This window comes from Pogona vitticeps, chromosome 2 (genome assembly GCF_051106095.1).
Source record: "Pogona vitticeps strain Pit_001003342236 chromosome 2, PviZW2.1, whole genome shotgun sequence".
Taxonomy (NCBI): Eukaryota; Metazoa; Chordata; class Lepidosauria; order Squamata; family Agamidae; genus Pogona; species Pogona vitticeps.
Window position 1 is genome coordinate 234,393,377 of NC_135784.1, and position 22,110 is coordinate 234,415,486.

Here is a 22,110-nt window from a genome sequence, read left to right on the forward strand (position 1 = left end):
GGAGGGCCACAGTTTACAGTTTACACCTGGTTTACAGATTAGTTGTGTCTACGGGGTGGCATTATATAGAGAGGGTACACCTGTGGTTTCACTCAGTTAGCGAGCTCCTATGCTAACTCGAGAAGGGCACAAGGCCTGCACAGCGAGTTTCCTGATGACCTCATAGCACTGCACCGAGACACAAGAAATGTGGCCTTGAACCATGTCACAGAAAACTAGAGAACCAGCACGGCTTAACACGACACTGCTTTGAATGTTTTGCCAGCAGTAATGGGCCATGGATTCCAGTTTTAAAAAGAAGTGCGTGTTGATGGCGGAGGGGGAGACACATCTGAGGGACATTTCAGAAGCGCTGTCTACACTCAGCAGGGACAGACATTCAAGCAACCGTAACTAACATGATCCAAGGACAAGGACCAAAAAAGTCAGCGGCGGGCAAGAGAGCAGACCTCGAGGGCAACAGTCTAAGTCTGAAGAGTCAGAGACAGGACCCATCATCTGGTTCAGGGAGGCAAGTTTTGGCAGAGCACTCTAGAGCCTAGGAGCGAACCTTTTGGCTCTCCAGATGTTTTGGACTTCAACACTGAGACTTACCTACTCTTGGCCATGCTGGGTAAGGCTGGTGGGCATTGAAGCCCAAAACATCTGGTGGAACATTGGTCCCCCACTTTTGCTTTAGAGGACGTCCTTTCTTTGTTCAGTTTAAGGAATCAAGTCTAGGGCAGCAGTCACGTGAGATTAGTCAAGCCATTTGTTGGTTATTCTGAACACCTAACCTGTCTACAAAATGTAATTGCACAAATTATTATGTTAAAAACCCAACGAAAGCAAAAGTGTAGCACATGCTTTCCCATTAAAAGCTCTGCTACAGCAGTGAGCTGCTTTGCAGCAGCCTACCTGAATGAAATAACCTGTGAATATATGCATGATGCTTATACTTTTTCAGCAACTAGCTGGCCTGTGGTCTGTGTAGTGCCCAGGATAGCTACTTCTGCCTTTCTTGTACAGAGATCAAGGCCCCTGGGCATAGCTCTCAAGAGTTCCCAATCCAAGCCTCCTTGGGCTAATGCACAGAGCACTGCCCTAAAGATACTGTTATGGGAAAAAAGAGGTCAAACAAGATGGACCCTGTAAGGCATGGAAGTTTGTTAAGCTGTGATGGAGAGTTATCTCATATTGCAGAGTGAAAGTGGAAAAACATACTGCCTGCCCACTGGAGAGATCAGAAAGGGGACTTGAAGATGCTTGGAAATTTCACTTTGAGGGATGGGCACCTATTCCCTGCATTCTTTCCAATGCAGCAGTGGTGTCAGAATTCCAAATGCAGCTTTACATGTGGAGTCCCATGGTAGCGTACCTGCCAGATTCCTTATGGGGAAAAAAAAGCATTGCCCTCTTACCTGGAATAACCACGCGAGACCGAGTTTGTGGGTAAATAATGGGCCACGCTTTATTGGAATCTGTTCCATTTCCATAAACATTGCCACTCCTTATGCAAAAGGAGGGTCCTGCTGTAGTGCGGATTCAGGTTAGCTCTTGATTATCAAATGACCATTTAACAGCCAGCTGGCTGTGCTCCGGCCTCAGTCATCCTCTTCTTCTTTCCCATGGGATAACTACCGGCCTCCATTTTCCTGGACCCTCTTTCCCTCTTTCTGTGCCGACCGTGGGTCCAGGTGCATTCCCAGCGCATCCTACCTTCCCAACACTGAGATCACTTGATCGGCAGTGCTGCAAGTTGAGACACGCTGCAATCTTCTGTCATTAACATATAATCCAAGTTCCAATACCGTTCGAATCCGCACTACCCACCCCTGCGTGACCGAATTCTTCTGCTGCCCATACTAAAACCAATCCTCCTAATCTAATGCGGGATAGGCGAAAAATTCCTTCCTCCACCTGCCAATCAGGAGGTGGGTCAAAAATTCCTATCTGGCCCCCAACAAAGGGCGACCAGCTAATCTCGTACTAGCATATAGGGCGGGAGGGTGGCATGCCACTCACAAGAATGAAAGGGGAGCCCCCAACATGGCTGCCCACTTAAATATGCCCTGCTCAGCCCACGACCCCCGGCTGATCTCGGGAGAGCCTGGTAGCCTCGCATGGCCTCCAGGAGGTTGGCAAAGGCAACGCCTCCTGGAGATGCCTTTGGGCCCCCTCCCGGTGTTAGCATTCTCTGATGTGCTCCTTAGTTCAGTTGGCCTGAAAAGAAAGTGCTCAAACCCTACATCATATCCTTTGATGTCTGTGTTCTGCATTTGTTAGCTGGATGTCACATACTTTTAGCAACATACAGTGGACCCTTGACTTACAGACGGCTTGACTTACAGACTTTTTGAGTTACAGACTTCTCTGGCCGCAAAATTTAGGTTTGACTTGCAGACTGAGATTTGACTTACAGACCAGAAAAAAACCAAAATGGAACAAAAACGGCCTGTTACGGGATTAATCGGTTTTCAATGCACTGTAGGTCAATGGAGACTTGACTTACAGACTTTTTGACTTGAGAACTGCCTTCCAATACGGATTAAGTTCTCAAGTCAAGACCCCACTGTACTATAATTGGCTGCACCAGAGAACAATCATTTCCTCTTAAGCAGGTCTTGGCTATGGATCTTGACCATAACTTGGAAAAGTTAGCATTTCTTTCTGCAGTTCTGAGTGTTTGTGTTAATTGAGAAATTCTGGAAGTAGTAACAAATACGAAAAAGAAAAGAAAAAAAAGAAATGAATTTTCAAATCACTGATCTTGGCAGAGAGTGTAGATAATTAGACATATATTGCAGCCAGTCAAGAAAACAAAGCAGTATCAACTGTCTGATAGAAACAGTGGTAAAATCTGAGCAATATTGCTGTGTTTAACTTTTTTGCTATTTGCACAATGATAGCACTACTAGCAACAGACATTAAAATAATCGGAAGACTCTGAAGAGCATGCTGGAATTGATCTGACGATAGAGTTAAATGATAATTCTCTAGCCTCCTGATTAAACTTGCTCTTGAAAGGAACACAAGTGACTGCTTTAATGTCTTGACATGAGAGCATAAAATCCCTTTGCCATTGTGTGCCTCCAGCATTAGCAGGGTTGACCCAAGACATTTTCCTTCTTGTGGCAGATCAGTAAATGATGACCTCTCCCTCTCAAAGTCAGGGAGCATAATATGGTAGGGCAGTCAAGTTATTCCAGGAGCTGAGGTAAAAAAAAATCTTAAAAGTGTCTCTCCGCTTCCAGATAGGAAACATAACATGATAAATTATGTAACTCTCCTTTTGTTACCCTTTCATTCATATCTGTTGCCTGAGATAGTTGCTTCACTCTGCCCAAGGGCAGCGTTGGCCCTGGGCATTAGCAACCATCTTGCTAGGCCAAGGTAAAATGTATGCCAGTATCATTTCATCCCATGAGTATAGGTCCATATTTCACCATCTCCTGGGAACTCCTGAGAATTCTTATCCTACTAGGCTGTCAAAATTTCTGGACAGAATGGCTTTCCTACATTATTAAGTTCTTTTTTATGGTGGCTCAATTCCCATTACTAGTGAAAACAGTATATGCTCTGCCATAAATAACTGTAAAACATTTTCAAAGACAATTTCTGGATACAAGCAGATAACTGTAGGAACATATTCTTGAAAATCTTCATATGAACCTGGAATTTAAAAAACAGACTGCAGAACATAAAAACACTTCTTCGAATTAAAGTTGAAAGCACATATATTTCTGCAGCTCAAATATTCTAATTTCCTTGAATTACAATGTGATTTCTTACTGCTGCTGTTTGTGTCTCAGTATGTCTTTATATATTTCTGATTTTATACTGTCTTTTATTTACATTGTTATTTTCTGTATTTTGATCTGAGAAGTTTGTGTTATTTTCCTGAAACCATAATACTGAAGCGCTGTTTAGAACATTAGTAAACTGAAATTAAAAAACAAGCAATAGCTCAGAGATGATAAATTAAAATAATAACAGATTGCTCTCCCCTTAAAGAATACATTGAAGGTGGACATTCTGTGGTTGTTTTATTAAATTCTATGATTTCCGAGAGGGGGGCAACCCTAAAAGAAGCAAACTGATGACATTTTAATGTCAGAAATGGTGACACAGTAAAATAAATGCAAACAGATAGAGGAAAACCCGGTGAGAGGACTGAAAAAGTTATTCGGCCTGCTTGTAGTCTGGCTCTTTCTTTTTGGGCAGGAACAGCTGGAGGTAGTATATGGTCTTGGGACTGGTAGGTTCAGTGGTCTTCCAGCATGCTCTTACTGACAGGCCAGTTTGGGCCCTCCTAGGTGCAAATTTTGCTAGCCCTCTAAATGTCCTGGGTCAAACCCCCTGTCATCAAGTTCCTGTTATGGTTACGGCTGGCTGGGTGGATGGGATCCAGTTCTTTCCTCCTCTGCTGTAATCTTTCCCCTGAACACAGTGCTGGTATTAGAAGATTCTCCTCACACTTTGCCAGATGTAAATGTCTGCTTCAGAGAAAGGATATCCCTCAAGATTGTTTCAGGGGAGGGAAAGGTTGAACTCCCTTACTGCTGGGATTCCAATATTGATCAGTTCATTCTCAAAGGATTTGCATCATTAAATGAGCAAATTGATTTAATATCACAGTTGGGAGAGAACAGGGGGGCAGGATTGAAATGGACAAACACAGTTCTTTCTTTGAAAGTTCTTTCAGCCCTGAATATTGTACATCCCAAACAATAATTGTTTAGGGCACCTAAAGAGGCAGGAAGAGCCGGACAGGACTTAACGACTAAACAACAACAACAAAGAGGCATATTGCTGGATAATAGGTCACTGATGGGCTGCCTTTCACATATGGTGGGTGTTCTGCAAATAATTAGAACACTGACAACCTCAGTGTCTCTCCATTCCTTAGCAGAGAATACAGCATGTCAGTACCAATGCAATTAAGGAAGCAGATTGATAACTATCCTAGAAATCTATTACTATTTACTTGTCATGTGTTAATATTTCATTTTCGCCACAGCTGAAATTGCAAATGAGGCTTAGTAGGCAAATGCTGTGACTCATCTTAGGCAGCCTGACAGTCACAATACATCAAATGCATGGCTTGCGATTAAATGAAACAGAAGGATGTTAGCCTATTGACATTTTAATCTACTAATGGTTTACTTTTAAGAAATCACCAGTAGCTAAACAGCAGAAGGAAAGGGAATGGATGTGTTTCAGTTGCATGAGAGCTAAGTCCCTCTGCATTATCACAGTCAATTAAAACCCTCTCCAGTTTATCCCCAGGACATTGGCAGATTACAAGGACATACATGGAGCTCTTACGCCTGATTTGAATTCACCAGGGCCGCTTTCAAACTTTGTGATGATGCGATGTTCACCATGGAGTGGGCTACAGGAAGGAGACATGCTTGTTGAAACTGAGATGCATATATATACAAAGAAACTTTTCTCGCACTGTGTCTGGTGTTTTGGCTTGCCTTTGCCAGATCATCTCTCAACTGTGGGAAGCAACTATGGTTTCCTTTAAAATCCTGAGCTTGGAAAGTTACTTTTTAAAAGAATGAAATCAAGCAATAAATGAATCAGTGAATGTGTTAATTAAACATTCTGTCTTTCCTCCAACACAAGGACCCAGTCATTAAAATACAGAAACAGCTGAACTCCAAAAGTTGCAATGTTGCAACACAATTGAACAAATTATCAGAACAGCCACTGGGTTAAAACAATTCAAACAATTAAAAAGCATATAAGAGGAAAAGGAAAGCAAACAAACAAAACTAGCAAAAAACAAACAAACCCGTCAACAACATTTGCTGAAACCATTCACAACTGAACAATGGTGGGATCATATTCTACTTTCTGCATGTCAGCTTTCCACAGCTTAGTTGTGGGTGGCTTTGTCAAATAATTATATTAGTTTATCTTAACGATAACTTCCGAACAGGATGTGCATCAGCGCTCTTTGCCCACATGTCTATGTCTGAATAAAGAAGTACAGATAGGTGTCTGACCTCCACTCCATGTCTTTTTGGTGATACTCTCATCTGATCCTTGCTCAAGTCCATAATAGTATTCATGCACTTCTGGATCTGCTGTTGGGGGTGACCTAGGGTGAGACAGAGCTCCATTAGTATCAATTGGTATGTGGAAGCCAAGGAGATTTTGCTTTTACCCCCAGGCATTCTTATAGCAACTGTGCAGTTAAGCAATGGGATTTGCACCACCGTAAAAAAGAAACCAAGTGGCTCTCGGAAGAAAGAGAGAACACTGCTCACTAATTCTGACATACCCAGTCAAAGCCTATATATATTATTTTATTTAAGACTTCCCAACAGGATACAAGAGGAATGCAGACATTCATACACACACTCTCACAATCCTAGTAGTAAAATACGCTGAGTAAACTAATTCAGGTAGATAAAGCAGGAAAAAAATCTAGAACACAAATCCCAGCTATCAATGATGACTCAGGACTTTTACTTCATCTGACATCCATAGAAAATGGCTGGGGGTGGGTGGGTGGTTTCAAGGGAGTACGTGGCATACAGTGACATCACTTTGAGCTCCCTCCCTTGTGGCTCCGTAATTAGAGAATTTAGAGGAGACTTGAGGTTTGGTGTAGTGATGAGGTTTACTATCATTTTTTCTCCTGCTTTCCATTTCCTCAGTTCAAATCAGAGTGTGTTTTTTTTTAAAAAAATTAAAAACATGAACTCCAAAAATGCTGGATGGAATCCAAAGGATTCACACTGGCTTTGCTCTGCCCCGTGTATGACCAACAACTCCGCTCTACCCTGCAGTCACTCTGGAGTGACACAAAGCCCCCCCCTTTTTTCTTATTTTACACATATCTCCCAAGACAGCATACATCCCCACTTTCCAAGCTGTGCATCTAATTACATTATATCTATAGGAGAAATGTGTATTTTATTTTATTTTTAAAATCCTTTTTATTTTAAGTTAGGGATAGGGTAAAGGGTACAGGGGGTAAAGGGGGATAAAAAAAGGGGAAAAAGGAGAACAAGTATACTCTCATCAAATCTTGTTCGTTACAATGTCTAGTCAACTTTCCACCTTTCTATAGTTTTATTGCCCTTCTAGATTTATACTTACAGTTGCCTCTTAGTTTAATTCTATGTTTATCCAGTTCTATCTACTGACTCAAACATTTGTATAGTAAATCCCATTGTTCAGTTGCCTTGGACAAATGTGTATTTTCTAATGGTATATAGTTTAGTACATTTAGATCTATCTGTTCCTTTTTTTGGACACTGTTCAAAAACCCCACCTTTTTTTAACATAGCCTGCCACAGCCTATGTTCCATTGTGATATTTAAGATCAATCAGATGTGCCCTTGATGCTGAAGGGTTAATCTGTTATATCCATTGCATGAATAAAATCTAGTGACTGGTTCATATAATGAACCCCAGAGCGTATGTTTCAATTTCTCACAGAGAGCTTAATCTCCACTTAGGAAATAGTGCATCTGTTCTAACATATTGTTTATAAAGCTGGGGGTTTTAGGCAGTAGAGGGTTAAAGGGGCCAGGAGGGTAACAATGAATTTTCAGTTAAAGAATTGTATCAAGAGAACCATTCTTTGAACTCCAAAAATCTATGAGTTCTGTAATAGGGTTAAGATTGTCTTGCATTCACCTCTTACCAAATTTCCACTTGTGAAATTAATCTCACATAGTTGAGAGCAGTTACTTTTCAGTGTTTGCACTTATCAGGATTTTCTGGTGTGGTTGTTTTATCAAAAGCAGAAGCACAACACACAAAATGCACATGTTAAGGAAGAGGCACAAAGCCTGTATTGTGAGAAAGTGATGCATATTGCGTATATTGTTCACAAGTGTGTATACCATATTTTACCATGTATAAAATGACACTTTTTCCTAAAATAATTAGAGGAGACATTGAGTGTCGTTTTATACGTGGAAGGAAGCAGTCACACGCACCCTCGGGCGTCTCTTGCTGCCACTGCCCAATTGCCTCTTCCAGAGTTCACGGCTTGTCCCCTCTGGTGGCCCTGAGGCAGCAGGAGGAGGAGGAGGCGGAGACGGAGGTGAACGAGCCATTCACACACGCTTGGGCACCTCTTGCTGCTGCCTCTTCCACCCACTTGATCACCATCTCCAGTGGGGCTCAGCTCACCTCGGTGCCTTGTCCCCTCCGATGGTGGAGGCAGGAGGAGGTGGAGGCGGAGGCAAACAAGCACTCTCTCATGCTCGGGTGCCTCTTCCTGCATCGCCAGATCACCTCCTCCCACGATCTCCTTAGGGCAAGGGACAAGGCCGTGATGTGAGCTGGAGGTGAGCTCCAGCAGTCGCACTGAAGGAGGTAATCGGGCGGGCAGCGGAGACAGCAGCACCAGCAGGAGACGGAGGTGGAGGAGCAGTTGCCCATTAACTTTAACTGTTCCTCTGCCTCCATCAAGGATCAAAATTAGGGGGCTGTTTTATACATTGTGGGGTCGTATACACGGTAAAATACGGTAACTTATGCATTAGTAAGGTAAAGGTAAAGGTTCCCATTGACATTTAGTCCAGTCATGTCCGACTCTGGGGGGTGATGCTCATCCCCGTTTCCAAGCCATAGAGCCAGCGTTTGTCCATAGATAGTTTCCGTGGTCACGTGGCCAGAACGACTAGACATGGAACGCCGGAACCTTCCCACCGTGGTGGTCCCTATTTATCTACTCGCATTTGCATGCTTTCAAACTGATAGGTTGGCGGGAGCTGGGACAAGCGACCCGTTGCGTGGATTCGATCTTATGACTGCTGGTCTTCTGACCTTGCAGCACAGAGGCTTCTGCGGTTTAACCCACAGCGCCACCACATCCCACATGCATTAGTAAAGAAATACACAAAAAGTATTATATTAGGGAAGGCTGCTTGCTGAATAAATTATTTGTGCAATCTTTTTTGAAAAGTTGCAAAGGGACTTGGAAAGAACTGAAAACCAGGAAACAATGAGAAAACTAAGACAAACCAACATTATCTGATTTGTCTGTCTGTGCTCAATACTCAGCTAGAAGTTACATTTGGACATGTGGAGGAAAATGGTAATCTCTGTGGGCATCATAGCCATGTTTACCCCCTCACCCTTGCTTCTTTCTCTCTATCTCTTCCTCTTTCCTTCCTTCTGTTCAGTGTCCCCATTGGCTTCTGACTAGACTGCACTGTAATTTCAGACATTAGCTGAATTACTCCAGTTTTAAAAAACTTGTTACTGTCTTTTCAGGGCTTTGCACAATATTCTGTCCTTTTTTATGGGTATTACAATAACCAGAGAACAATAGGCTGGTTGAAGTTCCGGATGCCTCTCTCCTACTTTTTGGTTGGAGTCGGGAGCATTGCTTACAGCTTCATGGTTGTCATACGCACGTAAGTCTCTGCTGATTGGAAGGTATTTTGGAAATGTATTGATTGATAGATCTGTGCTTGTACTTCTTTCTATTATTGAGTACATTTATACACTATATTTTCTCCATGGCGCTCAGTAGCGCTCATGATCTCGCTCCCACCAACCCATTTGATCCTTACAAACAACTCTGTGAAGTTGATTAGACTAAGAGATGATGACGAGCCCAAAATTGCCCAGAAAGCTTCATAGTTAAGTGTGAATTTAAACTTGAAACTCTAGTCCAGTGGTCAGGGAACAGGGGTAAATTACCCCAAATGGGGTAAAAATGAAAATCCTGGGGGTAATGAGGATGAGCAGAGTCCCAATATTGATGCTCTCATATCCAAGATGAAGCAACATCATTTCTCCAAAATCTGAAGTTTTCAAATGAGTTGAAGCTTTCAAAATAATTTTGAATAGATTCAATAAGATTTTGAATTCAAATAATGTATGATTTCCTTCCTTTCAAATCAAGGGGGTAATGTCGACGTATATAAATTTTTGGGGGGGTAAAAGGTAAAAAAAGTTCCCTGATCCCTGCTCTAGTCAAAGTTTCCTACTCTAACAGCTGTGTCACATTGAATTTATTCTTCCTGAATCATCTCTGAAACTACAGGCAATTCATAATAAGTTAAAAAATTATTTATTTATTTATTTATTTTACAAGATTTTTTAGCTGCGCCATTACCAGTGGTCTCTGAGTGGCATACAACAATATTAAAACTCTAAAAACAAAACCATTAAAAATAGACAATATTATATTAATATCCTATATTAAAAACAATCATTAAAACATTAATATTAATAAATCTTGCTGCTCATGTGCCTGCTCAAGAATACTATTTAATTAAAATGTTGGCTAAAAAGAAAGGTCTTTGCCTGGCGCCAAAAAGCCAAAAGTGTTGGAACCAGGTGGATCTCTATAGGGAGGGCATTCCAAAGTGGGGGGGGGGACAGCCAAGAAGGCCCTATTTTGGCATGCCACCCCCCCCCACCTCTTTCAGGGATGGCACCTTCAGAAGGGCCTCCTGACCTGATCTTAGAGAATGGGCAGGCTCATATGGAAGAAGGCAGTTCTTCAGGTAACCAGGTCCTAAGCCGTTTAGGGCTTTATATGTCAAAGTAAGCACTTTGAATTGAGTCCGAGCAGCAACCAGCAGCCAGTGTACATTTTTCAGAACTGCCGTGATATGAGTCTGTGCGGCGGCACCACTTAGCAGCCACGCAGCCCAGTTCTGTGCCAGTTGCAGTCGCCGGACCATCTTCAAAGGCTGCCCCACGTATAGTGCATTGCAGTAGTCTAGTCTGGTTGTTACCAGTGCATGTGTGACTGTTGCCAGGCTCCTCTCATCCAGGTAAGGGTGAAGTTGATATATTCTCTGCAGCTGTAAGAGGCGCCCCTGGACACCGAGTCAACCTGGGCTTCCAAGGTCAGACCTGGGTCAAAAAGCACCCCCAAGCTGCAGACCCTGTCCTTTAGGGGGAGCTTAACCCCATCTAGGGCAGGAATCTGGCCCTTTAACCTACCAGCAGCACTTCCGACTTGTCTGGGTTGAGCATCAGTTTACTGACTCTCATCCAGTCCATTATCGAGTCCAGACACGAGTTCAGAATGGCGACTGCCACAACTGGATTGGTAGAGAATGAGAGGTAGAGCTAGCATATTGCTGACTCCTCAGCCCAAACCTTCTAACGACATCCCCCAATGGTTTCATGTAGCTATTGAATAGCATGGGGGGACATTATAGAGCCCTGAAGAACCCCATAGCACCACCTTCTGGACTCAATCAGCCAGGTAGGAGTGGAACAACCGTAAAACAGTGCTTCCCATTCCTATCCCAGCCAATCTTTCCAGAAGGACACCTTGCTCGATGGTATTGAAAGCCACTGAAAGGTCTAGGAGAATCAACAGGGATGCATTCCCCCTGTCTTTCTCCCGGCAAAGGTCATCAAACAGAGCAACCAAGGCAGTCTCTGTCCCATAACCCGGCCTAAAACCCGATTGAAATGGATCTAGATAATCCATTTCATCCAGGAGAGCCTGGAGCTTCTCAGCCACCAACTGATCATATAAAATCAGCTTTTTTGTTTTTAAAAAGACTCCCATTACACCTCTAAGACAACCAGTGTGGTACAGTAGATAGAGTCAGAATAGGATCCAAGAAACCTGGAATCAAATACCTGATGGAAACACACACAAGGGTGGCAATGGAAAAACACTCCTTGAAAATCTCCGATGCCTGAAAAACCCTATTAAGGTCACCATAGGTCAGATGCAGCTTGATGTCACATACTGTAAAAACAAAGATCTCTAAAGTATAGAGTAGACTTTGTCTAGAGGGGCGGGATATAAATCTAAATAAAGTAAAGTAAAGTTTAAGATTCAGATTTTAAAAATTCCCTGCCTTCAGCTAGAAGCTGTGTGAGAAGGAGAAGCAAACAGAACAAAAACAAAAAACTAGACCAACTGGTGAGATGCTTTTTCTGAATCTGATTGCAGTTAATATATTTTCTCTGCTCCTTCAACAGCAGGATTGAGGTGTACTGGAAACCCTCAGTTATTTTATTTAGCATTTTAAATCTAACATTTATTTATTCATGCAAGAAACATTTCCACCATCTAGAAGATATGGGAAAAGAAACTTGAATAAAATAGCATCACATTTTCTCTGCCGCTAAGAAGTGTGAAATAAATGGGCAAATAAATAAATAAAAATAAATAACAGTAATGTCAGCATTATTTCATTTTACTTCATTTTAGTAAAGCTTTCCATCCAGCACAGGGTCGAGTAACAACTGGATTTGAGCAGAGGGAAGCCAGGAATGTATGGTGAAGAATCTGAGTGCATCTATCACAGTGTATTGTAAATAGCTAACTGTGCAAATGCAATGGTCAGCTCCTGTTTGCTTATGCAGTTGTTTTCAAGCATGAGTAACAAGGAGTGGGAAAAAGAGAGAATTAATGCATTATGGTAGAAACTAAACTTGTGCTTTCTTCTGAAAATCCTGCACACACAGTCTAGTCTCCCTTTGGTTTATCTAAGTGTGAATTAAGGAGAATGTCCTCTTGCTCCTTTGGGCCAGCATTCTGTAGCTGGTTGTGGTGCCCCACACCGAACTTTAGAATGCCTAAATATATCAGACATAATTACAGTCTATATGGAATCTGAAGCTGCAGGACAGGGGTGGTCCCTTTGGTGTTGCTGGGGAGCAACGACCAATCGCCCCAAACAACATAGCAGACGAGGAGGAATGCTGGGAGCTGCAGTTGAACATCTGGAGGTCTAGGTTTTGCCCACTCTTGTTCAAGGAACTGGCTTACATGTTCAGTTTGAATGTGAAAAAATGAAGGCCACCAGTCAGCAGTCAAGCTCATGCTTCTTATCCTTTATGTGTGGTTACTTCCACCGTCAGTTCCATGTTCTATACAGATAAGGCTTTGAAGCTTCTCTTTCTAAGTCCCCAGAGAACGTCTGTCAATCAGTGTAGCCAATACTCAGTTACATGGACCAACGGTCTGATTTGGTCTCAGGCAGCTTTCTGTGTTCCATAATGAGCTTAATTTACCTCATGCATTATCCCACAAATATTTTTCATGAAAGTGCTATTTACTTTCATGAGAGAGAGAGAGAGAAAGAAAGAGAGAGAGAATATAAAAAAGATTCCAGCTGGCAAAGTGTGAAATCTGCAAGAAGTGTGATAGCTGAAGAATAATAATGTTAGAAGGTACACATTAGTCTAGGGACTGCAGAACAGATTATGTCAGATCATAAAAAAACACACAGATGATGTTCCTTAAGCATTTCTACAAGCCCAGTGGAGTCACACATTTAGCTTTGATAAAAAGAGGTCCTTTGTAGGGTTCAGATCCTCTACAAGAAGAATAATCTCGACTAGACTGTTATTCCCTTTATGAGAGGAATGCTGTATGTGTGTGCACATGTGTGCCAGGGAGCATGGGCATCTGGCATCTCATGCACTGGATCATCTTGAGATGACATGTGTTCCCCCAGGCTAGTGACAAGAAACATGTGGCATTCCCGGTGGAATTGACCTGTAATTCCCACCAGCCTTCTCCATTGGCTATGCTGGATCATCCACTGTCATCTGGAAGACCAGATATTTTTCCATCCCTATGCTAAACAGAGAGTCATAGAAAAGGAGAGAAAAATTATGTACTTTGCTTAGGACCAATGGCATAATATTAAATTCTGAAGTACAGGTGATCATCATGATAGTCCCCTGTGACGATCAGCCTCATGTCACTCCTGTTACTCATGTCCAGATCTCATTTGCATGAGCCTATGGGAGGAGTGGAAGGGCGGAGTCAGCAAATACAAGAAGGTGTGGCAGAGTGAGAGTGGCAGTTAGAGAATGGAAGATCGCAGTTGGAAATAAGATAGTTGGAAAGAAGATCAAGAGAGATTGAGAGATAGACACAGAGATAAAAAGAAGAGCAATAGAGATAAGCTGGTACAGAGAAACAGATACATAGATAGAGCAGGTGGTGGCCAAAGATATATGATATTGATTTGATTGTATGAAATGAATAAATAACATCTGTGATTCCAATATAATTTAATACACTTCAATAAATCAATTCTGTTGGCAGCAAGGATCTGAATAAAGTCTTTTTTGTTGTGGATAACAGAAATCCACTGGTGGCAGTGAGAAAGAGAAGTAACTTTTCCATTGATATCTGCTGGTGAGAGAACGGCGTGAGCCTTTGTTTGGTGAAGCAAGGGTCACGTGGTAAACGTCACATCCCCCATTGCCATGCCTAAAGGAAAACTGAAAAATACATCTCAGCGCCTGATCTCTAGCAGTTTTCATCTCCACCAAGAGCAGGTGCTTTGTAAACATTTTGGTTCTTAATTACCTGTCCCAGAACAAGCCACCCAAGGATATTTTGCACTACAAAATGGATAGCTAATAAAATATATTGTTGCTGGAAGATCAGTTGCCCCATCAGCCATTATGAAGATTTCACCCTTGCTCAGAGAGAACAGGGGACCTTGCATAGGCGTGTATGATGTCACTGTTCCTACTAATCAAATTCCAAGTCCTTCAACTTGTGACCTCTGGCTTTATTATACCATTGCTTCTGATTCTGAAACACATTGACACTAGAGATCTGCTAATCAGAAGAGAGTAACTTTTTTAAAAAATTAATTAGTTACCATGAAGTTTGCAAGCACCCCAAAAGCAGCTAGTTACTATGCTAGTAATATTTTTAAAAGGCATATTTTGCTTTCCCATTACTTAAAAGTAATGAAAATAACTTTAGTTACACAGTCACTTTAGTTACTCTGAATGCCACAGGCTGCTGGTACACAATACATTCTTCACCCCATTGTCAACTTAACACCTACAACAGAGCAGCTATATGACAACCTTCTTCTGTTTAGGTAAGCCACATGCCATAAGAATGTAATAGTACAAAGTTGCAGTTTCACCATGAAAGAAGCAAAGTTTTCTCTTACTGAGTGATAAGTGCCATGCAATTTACCTTTGCTTTAGTTACTGCAAAAAGGATTTAATTACAAATAACCAGTTCTTTGTAACAATTTTAACTATGTCTTCTAAGCTCTAAAAAATCAAATGTCACTGAGTTCTAATCCCAAGGAAAGCCTCATCATTTCAGTTCCTCTGTTTTCAAAGAGTTTATAATTAAGTTAGAAAAAGGATTTCACTGCAGAAGTTACACGTTTTGACCTGGTTATCATACAGTAATTACAAATATTTCTTTGATACTGTATTTGTCAATACTTTTCCTACACAATCCTCTCAAAACGTTGAAGCTGAGGAAGTAGCTGTCATTCTCTCTCTCTCTCTCTCTCTCTCTCTCTGTCTCACGCACGCACACACACACACACACACACACACACACACACACACACACACACACACACACACACAGAGATCCTCTCAAAACATTGAAGCTGAGGAAGTAGCTGCCATTCTCTCTCACTCTCACTCTCTCTCTCTCTCTCTCTCACACACACACACACACACACACACACGAGAGAGAGAGAGAGAGAGAGAGAGAGAGAATGGCACATTTGCAGTCTTGCGCACACATACAAGCACACGTTGCAACAATATCCTTGGGGCAAAAGAAAGAAGTAGTACCCTTGGGCGAACATGTTCTGTATGTGCTAAATTTCCATCTGGCCACAAGATAATCTCAATCTATATTTAGATAACTTTAAGAGTAAATCCTCTTATATTCTTTGGCTTGTGGATGATTTCACAGAAAACAATATGATAAGTGCAAACCCCAACTGTAACTGGGAGCTTTTTGTTTGGGCGACTATTTTTTTTTACTGTCGCTTGAATAGATAGCAGCAGACTCAAAATAAATATCAAACGTTTCCATGCTTCATTTCTGTACCCTTTAGCATAACTATTTATTCCCATGATACTTTAAATCTGACATTAATTTATTTCCATAGCTTAAAATGTCTCTCAATCCAGGTTTCTAAGGTCTCATCATTCCCCCCTGAACAATCCAGGTTAATGTTAATGATCTTTGAGGTGGCCTGGTGCTATGGATAGGCCTTTCATGTTTTACTGACAGGGGAAAAAGATGAAATAAGTTTATGGAGGTGGTGATTTCATTATTCCTGAAATGGTGTTCTAAAGCATGAATGGTTTGTATTAGCAAAAGAAGGTACACTGAAGTTTTCTAACCTTTCTTTCATCCTTTGGCAAATCACCCAGGAAGCCTTTTTCATCCAATAGCATTGCCTGGGCTGCTGTCAGCAACCAATCAGAATTTCCAAAGGAAACAGTAATTTCAAATTTGTAAAAAAGGCCTGAATTGGTTGGAACACAGCGAGGAGTGCTCTTTTGCCTCAGTTGTTCCTATGGGTGGGATTACTGTGTGCTGCTGAGTCCTGGTGCCCTACATCTTGGATTGATTTCACTGCCTGCCTGCCTGCCTGTACCTGTTTTGAATCCTTTCTTTTATTTGCTTTTAATATTTTTTTGGAGGATTCCCCCACCCCCTATTTCTTTGGGTTATTTTTGTTGCTGCCTGCTGGATTCAAAGAAAAGAAGACAAGAAAAGGCAATAAGTGGTAGGTGGAAGAGAAATCTGCCCATATTCTAGTAGGGTTTGGAAGGCACATTGTCATAGTTTTTGGCTTTTATTTGCTTGCTTGCTTTTCTTGTGGGTTTTTTGGGGGGTGGGAGGTATTTGTGTGTCCATGTGTGTGTTTTCCCCCTGTATGGAGAGTGTTTGACTGATTATTTTTAAATGTTATTTTGTTTATTTGCTATGCATTTATTCTGCTAACAGTGATTGTTTTGGTGAGGGCTTTTGGGGGCTATTTTATGTTATTGTTTGTTGTGGTGCAGGTCAACCAGCCAGTGCACAGCTGGCTGGCTACTTCCTTGTCTTTTTTTTCCTTTTCCTTTTCCTTTTTCCCTATTGTGCTGTCAAGGGCCATGGGGTCTCTATTGTGCTATGTGGATATCATTGAACTCATATTTTTGTTTTCTTTTTTCCATTTTTTTTGTTCTTTACAGTTATTTGAATTGTTTGGTGAGTGAGTGAGGCATGTCTTTGCTCTGTATGGGGAATATCTTGGCTAAAGATATATTTTCATGTGGCCTGTTCACTGGGTATTGAGTACTGCTAGAGGCTTTCTTTTGCTATAAACTAGTGTCAGCATAGGTTTGATTATTATTTTTCTTGCTTGTATTCTGCTACCTGCTTTTGGAGTAGATTAATTCTCTGTTGCCTTGCCTCTGCTTTTTTTGAGTTGTTTTTAAGAGTTCTATAGTGCACTATTATAGTTTAATAGTGCCAGAAAGCACAAATGGAAAACTTGAACAGAAGAACCCAAAAGGGGCTTTCCCTTTCGTGTTAAACAAAAGGTCTAACACACACACACACACACACACACACACACACACACACACACACACACACACACACACACACCATATAAGGCACTCACCAAAGAATTCAAAACGAAAGACATACAGTAATTTGGCCACATATATCCCTAAATACTGCTTACTATTGCAAATAAGCAATGTCTAAAGCTACAAGTCCTGATGTTCAGTACTGTGCATTCTGTAAGGATAATGACTTAGTGCAATAAATCACCTACTTCACAGGCAGAAGACCACAGATTCAACTGTGGCATCTCTATTTAAAGGGATTAAGTAGCAAATGATCATAAAGACTTTATCAAAGAGCTGCTGCCAATGAGAAGGTACAATTCAAGGCTAGATGGACAAGAATCTGACGGTTTCTGTACTCAAAAGTGAGTTCCCCTATCATCAAAAGGTCCTGTCTTCCAGGAAAGTGAGCATTGGGTTGTACTCCACATTTGCTTAATCCAAAAATCAGGGATGGGAATTCTGCAATCCATGGGCTGCATGCAGCCTACCAAGGCTCCCCCCCCCCAGAGACTTCCCTGCCAAAAATATTAGCTAGAAATGGACAACTCTGGCCTCCGAGGGAACTCTTGGTTGTTTCAGCTGTATCCCTCTTGTATTGTTTTTCTTCCGGCGATAGCTTTCTTTTCAAAAGAAATGTATGTGAGCTTCCCATTACTGGAGGTCCAGGGGATGGGTAAGGGGGGTAAGGTTAGCCATCAGACCTTCCATGGCTGCTTGCCCTGTTGTAGATTAAATAACTAAAGTTTAAGTTGAGGTACGGCAGTTTTGGGGGTGGAGGAGCAAAGGGCCCTCTGTGGAGCCCTTTGTGGACTGGCTGATATGTTGGCTCTAGCCAAAAGGGGAAGGCACAGGCCAAATGAAACCACCCTATTGGAGCTGCCAACTTTAGGAACTTTGACTGTGATTGTCATGAGAGAGTTAGAGATGATATTGATATGCACATGTAATTAACTGTATTGATGAAATAACTAGTAATGGGCAGATCATTAACCAACTGCAGTGCTTTAACTGGGCTTGTAAACTAAAGCGGAACACAGCCAACTCCCCCCCTCTTCATTTCTTCTAGCATGTTTTCAAAACTTTAACCCGACATTTCTGCCATGATAGAATCCTTGCCTTTCATGTTTTTCAGAATGGCAAAGAATGCGCATGACGATGGTGGGGGAGATGACACAAGTTTTAACTTCAGCTGGAAAATGTTCACCAGCTGGGATTACTTGATTGGCAATCCTGAAACAGCCGATAACAAGTTTGCATCAATAACAACTAGCTTTAAGGTAATATATGACCCACTGCTTGCACAATTTGAGCATGGATATGGTATCATTGAAAGAGCTTACAAAAGTATAAAAGTGATGTTGTCAAATCAATACTGTTGCAACTCACTAGCCACTTCCTCTTGAAAGGCAGGCAATAGGTCTAGTTAGCAACTTCTGGAATTATAGTATGCATTCTAAAATGATGACTGATTTAAAGCCATTTCCCCCCATTGGTTCCTTATTGGTGAGCCTACTTTGGCAAAACCTGTTAACGAAATGCAAAACACAATCAGGCTAAATGATGGAGGTGGTTTGTGTTAGAGTAACAGGTAGTCTTTTCCTCTTAGGGAAGCTGTTCTTGTAATGGCATGTATCTTCTAGCTTGTTTCTCATTGGAGTGACATATTGAAATAGTAGACAATCCAATAGTTCAATCCCAGTTGTGTGTGTGTGTGTTTTTAGTTATGATGTTATTGTCATCACAACAACAACAACACACACATACACAGAGAGATATGCCCAGAAAGCTCCTTTCTGATGGTGTGCAAAAGATTAAAGTCTCGAACACCATGCATCCAAAAAAGGCAGTTTTGGATTTGGTCATGTCACATCAGAAACTTATGAAGGCCTGTTTTTGTGCGTAGTACAAATCAGTTAAAACCACAAAACCCTTGGGTGGATTCATCTGATAAAGCTGTCTAATTCTAGTAATATCAAAATATCGGCATTCAGATGCTTCTTAGTTAATGAAAAAGCAGTGTGTAATTTTTTTAAGTGATACATGTAAAAATAGTAACAATTTACTAGAAATAATATCAGACACCGAGTTCTGTCCATAGGTGCAGAGTTAGAGGATTCCCAACACTTGACAACTGGGTATTTCATGGGAGGGATTTTTGTTATTTTGGTGCAACTCTCAGCCACCCAAATTCCTGGCGGTAAAGTGACATGGAACAGGCCTTTAATAATTAACATGGTGAGCAAACAGACTTATGCAGAAGAAGATGGTTTTGGAAATATCCTGTCCCAGATAATCAGGATGCTGTAGTGGTTCTCAGTCCACTTGCCTACCATGATTTTCTTCTTTTTCTTCTTTGTTTCTAATACAGGAAGCCATTGTGGAGGAACAAGAAAGCCGGAGGGATGAGAACATCCATTTGACCCGATTCCTGAGAGTTCTTGCTAATTTCTTTGCCTTGTGCACTTTGGCTGGGAGTGGTTATCTCATCTACTTTGTTGTGAGGCGATCTCAGAAGTTTGCTTTGGAAGGTCTTGAAAACTACGGATGGTGGGAGAGAAATGAGGTGTGTTACAGCATGCTTTGATTTCTGAAATTTATTTAATTATTAAATGTATACCCTGCCCATCTAGACCAAAGTCTACTCTGGGCAGCTAACAATAATAGATAATATAATATAATATAATATAATATAATATAATATAATATAATATAATATAATATAATATAATATAATATAATATAATATAATATAATAAAAAAGTAGTAATATAGCTCAAGATGGGGAAAAAATATTCAAGTGATGATAGGAGGGAAAGCCTGCCTAAAGAGCCAGGTCTTAAGTTTGCTCTTGAAAACATCCAGTGAGGGAGCCAGACAGATCTCTGGGGGTAGACTGTTCCAAAGGCGAGGGGCCACTGCCGAGAAGGCCCGGTGAAAAGAAATCAGTCTAGGATTATAATTATGGGTTGGAAAACCAGTTATTCAAAAAGAATTGCCATTTCTTTTCTTTTTCATCATCATAATATACTATCAGTGGTCTCTTTGATAAATTAGAGGAACGGGGCCAGGGCATTGATTAGGTATGATTAAGTCAGAGTAACAAAAGAAGTCAATTGCGTAGGTTGTGTAAGACTAATTTTGATAACAGAAGGTGTCCATTATATAATATATTTTGTCTTTCTTTATACTCAGCTGTCAATGTAACTTCCCATTCACGCTTTTCATTGTGAACTCAGAGAAATTGTTACAATTATGACTTATTCACTTGAATGGTTTCAAATATGAATGTGTGCTTAGTAATAAGTCCAAAAGTAATTCTCATGCACATAGTCCTACTGTTCCATGTACAAAAGCCAACTGGACTGGCAGTCAACTCCCCCCCCCCCAATCATGGGCAATAAGACTGTGTCTTTCACTATATATAACAGCAACAAGCTAGCTGGATACAGGTGTGTTTAAGCAGAACCTGTAATGCTGCATCCACCATGTACACAAGAATACACCCATCAAACTCAGTGGGATCTACTTATGAATAGACACATATAGGACTGCACTATTAAACAGACAGGAGTATAGGAAGCTGCCTTATACTAGGACAGATTATCTGTCTGTCTGTCTGTCTGTCTGTCTGTCTGTCTGTCTGTCTGTCTGTCTGTCTATCTGTCTGTCTGTCTGTCTGTCTGTCTATCTATCTATCTATCTATCTATCTATCTATCTATCTATCTATCTATCTATCTATCTATCTATCTATCTATCTATCTATCTATCTATCTATCTATCTATCTATCTATCTATCTATCTATCTATCTATCTATCTTATTTTTGGCATTATTTTCATCATTCTTTCTGGAGATCCCACATATTTCCTGATGGTCTCCCACACAAGCAATAACTGAGCTGGACCACACTATGTAATTGAAATGCCTTGAAATGCCCATCTCTTCCTAACTGAGGAGAAGCATGCATATGGTTACAAGAATTGTAACAATTGTGAATGAAATGCCTGTGCTTCAGAAAATGCATTTGTGACATGAACAATAGTCAATTATGTAGAACTCTTGTAAATACTTATATATATTCTGAAACTAAATATTAAATACATATTCTGGAATCCATTCTAAAATTGATAAAATTTTACTAAAAATGAGAATACAAGTGACACATAATGCATGCCTTAAAATCTATTTTTGAAAGTATTTAAAAGTCTCTTGCTTATGGTAACTCACATTCTTTCCCAACAATCAGAGAAATGAAACCACACTTATGGAATGAATGAATGCTTCTGTTTTAAGATACGACATTTTGTACATTTTTGTATTTTTTTTTAATATTTTGTACCACAATTTTAATTTAAGCGAAGCAGGCCCATAATGGTTGCAGCTGCAGCAGATCACATGTGAAGTGGAATAGTTTTACAAATCTATCATTGGTCAAGATTCATCAAAGTTGTTTCGATGGAACTGTTTCTGCCGATGGAACCAGAAATGGGGTGATTCCTGAAAATCTGCACTTTAGGATTAAAGCCCTTCAGAGCCATAGTGTTTGTGTGCATGTGTGGCTGGAACGCTGCCAGGGAGGTTAGAATGGAGGGCAGCCCTGTCATGCTCATCGTTAGATACAAGTGTGACGCTGGGTTTAAGCTGTTAATTTTGACGTGTTAATTTTAACATCTGCAACTCCCACTATCAAACGGAGATGAAAAGTCAGACACAATGATTGTTTGAGATGGGATTGGAATTGAAAGTCTCCTCAAAAAGGGATTTTCCATAGCACTTGCTGTAATTGCTTTGCACAATAAT

The 22,110-nt window shown here is 40.9% G+C and overlaps 1 protein-coding gene across 1 annotated transcript in view; it reads left to right on the plus strand.

The window, feature by feature from the left end:
• The window catches only part of TMC1 (transmembrane channel like 1), a 75,509-nt gene that overhangs the window by 21,721 nt on the left and 31,678 nt on the right, over positions 1–22,110 (plus strand). Inside the window, exons 9-11 of the mRNA XM_072992217.2 lie at positions 9,232–9,374; positions 18,443–18,587; positions 19,679–19,873. Of these exons, the coding sequence (XP_072848318.2) occupies positions 9,232–9,374; positions 18,443–18,587; positions 19,679–19,873 (483 nt within the window). The remainder of the gene's footprint in view (positions 1–9,231; positions 9,375–18,442; positions 18,588–19,678; positions 19,874–22,110) is intronic.